This window comes from Danio aesculapii, chromosome 11, assembly GCF_903798145.1.
Source record: "Danio aesculapii chromosome 11, fDanAes4.1, whole genome shotgun sequence".
NCBI lineage: Eukaryota > Metazoa > Chordata > Actinopteri > Cypriniformes > Danionidae > Danio > Danio aesculapii.
The window spans coordinates 255,053-259,168 of record NC_079445.1 but is presented as its reverse complement, the minus strand read 5'-3'; the positions used below and the strand labels follow the sequence as shown (position 1 = coordinate 259,168).

Below are 4,116 nucleotides of genomic sequence, written 5' to 3'. Positions count from 1 at the left end.
CACAATATTGGAAAAATTTTATATAGTTCATATTGTTTTGCTGCGATATATATAGCAATATTAATATACTTTGACCAGATGGGTTGAATAACTATATTTGAAAAGATTTCAATAATTTAGATTGGGATAATTAAATAGTTTTTCTGTGCAGTGCATCTGCATAAATCAGCATATATAAATACAACAGATGAAAATAAAAGTGAAATTAACAGCACTTTATTGTTTTCTGGAGTCTTAACAGTATTCAGGTACAGAAACTAAACAATCAAATGTAAAATAACATGGTGATCACTGTATAAATGCAGATATCTTTTAAATAATGTTTAACAATATCTCTATGTTTTAATCTTTAATAAACAATCTAATCCTGCACTGTGACTATTGCAGATACACACACTGCGATATCGATGCTCAAACGGTATATTGTGCAGGCTTTATTGCTAGTATTCCTTTACAAAACTAAAGGAGCAGGCTAATATTGCCTTCAACTGTGTTTACTGCAAAAAAACAAACAACCAAAGCTGCCACCTGCTGGTTAAACAAAGACCTGCAGAAAACGCAGATCTAGAACTCGTGTTTAATCACATATATCCAGAGCCATAGAGATGCAGTATTTATTTGTTGAATGACCACCACCTACCAGAACATTTCTGATCTACATCTATACACAATATATCAAAAGAAATATTTTTAAATATATTAAAAGGATGCCATTTATTAACAGAATCCATGAAAGTGACAACAAACATAATATCCAGCAAGAGATCTGTGCATTATTTTGGCTTCTCTCTTCAACAGTTCACTTTATTTGGACCAGTATAATTCAAACACAAATGCATTCAATCATAATCAACAAAGCATCTTCAATGTAAACTAAAAAAAAAAAGCAACTTATTTTAACATGTTCAAAGCAGGTGAAGCGGGAAGAAGCACAAGCGTAAATGATCTCACATCCCACAGAACATGGACAAGACTTAATAAACACCATCCATGTAAAGATCTTCAGCGGAGTGAGTACAGTCACCGCTGGTTTAGTGGAGCACTGCTCACTCAATCAGTTCAATCCATATCCAGGCTCACAGTAATTCACGGAACTCGTTTCATGAATATCATTTCTTAAGAAGGCTGTTAATCGCCTTTATTTCATCACCGCTCAGAGGAGCAAGGTTGTATCCTCTTAGTTCGGGTTTACCTGTGTAAAAAAACAAACAAAATAGAGGAGGTCAGATGCTCGGATATTTACTGATTTAGATGGCTTTACCATCCACTCTGGTCATAATTCAACAGATCAGTAACAGATTCAAATCTTCCTCATCACATTTTGCATTATTTTACATTAATAATGCGTTCAGTTTACTGTGAATTACAGATTTGTTATATAGTATTAGACTTTAAGGAAAATGCCTGAATTGTTCATGCAATCTGCAATGAGTCAAACGTTTATGCTTAATTAAGGATGCAGCATTAGTTCACCCATGTTTTGACATTTCAGAGCTACAAAACCCATTTGAAACATTAAAGCAGAGTTAAATTAGTGCTGGGAAAAAATTAATGATGATTAATCACATTCAAAATAATAGTGTGTATTACATATTTATTATGCGTATATCAATACACTAATGCGTGCATATATTTGAGGAATGTTTATTTATATTTAGATATAAAATATGTATATAATACAAATTATATCTATATTTAAATATCTATGCAACTCATTTGTTTTGTAGAGTTTTGTTTAGATGTACCACAAATATATAATATATATAATACACACACACACACACACACACACATATATATCTCATGTCAAAGCAAACTTTTATTTTGAATGTGGTTAATCTTTGTCCAGCACTACTTTAAATGCTTTGTATGTATATAAAAATACTAAGATGCAGGCTAAATAACATGACACAGACATTTACAACATTTATAAGCATGACTGAGTAAGAGACTGATGAAGCAGCTCTACCTTGCAACTCATTGAGTCGATTAACTTTAGCTTTCAGTCGTTTGCGGAGGTCTGTTATTTCCTTATCAAGCTGCTCTTGGTCTGTCAGGAACAGTAGAACAGCACGTTAATTAAACACAGAGGCACGTCTGAAGTGTTATTCAGACAAAAGTACAGCTGAAAAAGCCACACTCACCTTTCAGGATCATTGACCTGGTGCGTTCTTGAGGGAATTTGATGAACATGTTTCCAAAACACACCTTTACGTTATCTAGATCAGATCGGATTCAACTTTATAGTCATGCGCTTCGAATGAGAACCAGCAATACGCAATCAACATAAAACAACAGAGCAAATGGCATCCTCTATTAGATTTGCTCTTTGTAGAGGAAATTCATGTTTATTTTGATCTGAATATCTTCATATGTAAAATACACTGTGTATTTATTGAGGTACAGTATGCTTTATATACACACATTCACTCACTTCTGAGCGGTGTCAGCTTGTGACTATATTGTTTATTACGCTACTTTGGATATCGGGTGTGTAATGGCATGTAAATATGTCTTCAGAACAACATCAGCTCTATTGAACTGACTGTGAATAATGCTGTACTTTAATAGTCATCGGCTGATAATATGAGTTCACTATTTAGAATCTGCAGTTTTCTGAAATTATATTAGGGAGACACAGTGGCTCAGTGCTTAGACTATCAGTGCTTCAATTTTTATCCATAAAACTCACAGCAAGAAGGTCGCTGGTTCGAGTCCCAGCTGGGTCAGTTGGCATTGCTGTGTGGAGTTTGCATGTTCTCCCCGACCTATAGGGGAATAGAACTAAATTGGCTGTAGTGTATGAGTGTGTATAGGTGTTTTCCAGTATTGGGTTGCAGCTGAAAGGGCATCCGCTGTGTAAAACATATGCTGGATAAGTTGGCGGTTCATTCCACTGTGGTGACCCCTGATGAATAAAGGGTCTAAGCCAAAGGAAAATGAATGAATGAATGAAAAATATTATTGAGGAGAAAGTCCAAATGTGCCAATATAAATACTTGACCCCAATTATCTCTTTTCAGTGGTTAGGGTCATGATAACGGACTTTTCTTTGTTATATATCCCTATTATTACACACATGACACAATCGTATCAAATATTAGCAAATTATTAGATTTTAAATACCAGCAAGATAATTTTTTTATCCATAAATCACAAAAAAATGTGCAAAAATTCAGGCTAAAAACTCAAATTACACCATGGTGAACTGGACAGATAAATCATGATCAAAACATGTCAATTAAAAGAGTAAATTACACAAATAAACCTTTAGTAAACATACCGGGGTGTTGCATTAGGTATGGTTATAAGCTTGATAACCCAATCACTGACTTTCACTTTTGAATGAAATGTTGATTATTTTAGAAGATAGTCCAAGTTTTACACTTTTATATATACGCTTTATACGTAGTCCATGTGTTATACGTGTTGTGACAATGCATCTAACAGCAAGCACACATGCCTTTACTGGATTATGAAGCAGGATTCTGGGGGTTTGTACTTGCCGTTTGGTGAACTGTTTCTTAAAGCGCTGAGAGCTTCTCGGTTTCTGTTTCTCCGCACATCCAGATCCACAATCTGTCAACATTTCAACCACATCAGTAAACACCACATCTAATCTCTCAGTGTTTGTTACCCTGCTTCTATAACGCAAACGCACCTGTTGTTTGTCGGTGAGTATATCTTCAGCAGCAACTTCTACCTCAGTCAGATGCTCCACTATCCGCTGCGCGCTTTCGTCCATGCTGAAATGTGTGCGCGTGTGTTGTGCGCTACACAAAATATGTCCGACTGAGAGTGGAAACCAGTTGTGCTGTATTTTCGTTCCGGCTCTCAGCGACATTTCCCACAAGGAGGAAAATAAAGCTAATATTCGTCGTCAGAAGAATAAGTAAAATAAAAAACACTCAAAATAACACAGCAATAATAAAACTACTAAAAACGTAAGTTGGAAAAGTAACGATTAATAAAAATATACATAATTTTTTATAAATAATGGCAAAATTATTGTCAAAACTGTCTGTATTAATTGATGTGACAACCCAAATTAAATTAAATTAAATTAAAATAAAAGGTAACATCAATTAATAATATGCATTTATTTGCTGAGCAGTA

General features: G+C 34.5%; 1 protein-coding gene across 1 annotated transcript; it reads right to left on the bottom strand.

The window, feature by feature from the left end:
* Positions 1 to 200: 200 nt before the first annotated feature.
* Positions 201 to 3,778, bottom strand: pdrg1 (p53 and DNA-damage regulated 1). The gene is made up of 5 exons (XM_056468203.1): positions 3,662 to 3,778; positions 3,507 to 3,579; positions 2,145 to 2,219; positions 1,970 to 2,050; positions 201 to 1,192 (listed from the first exon to the last, which is right to left on the bottom strand). The coding sequence occupies exons 1-5, from the start codon at positions 3,743 to 3,745 to the stop codon at positions 1,110 to 1,112; spliced, it is 396 nt and encodes a 131-aa protein (XP_056324178.1). The 5' UTR covers positions 3,746 to 3,778; the 3' UTR covers positions 201 to 1,109.
* Positions 3,779 to 4,116: the final 338 nt, after the last annotated feature.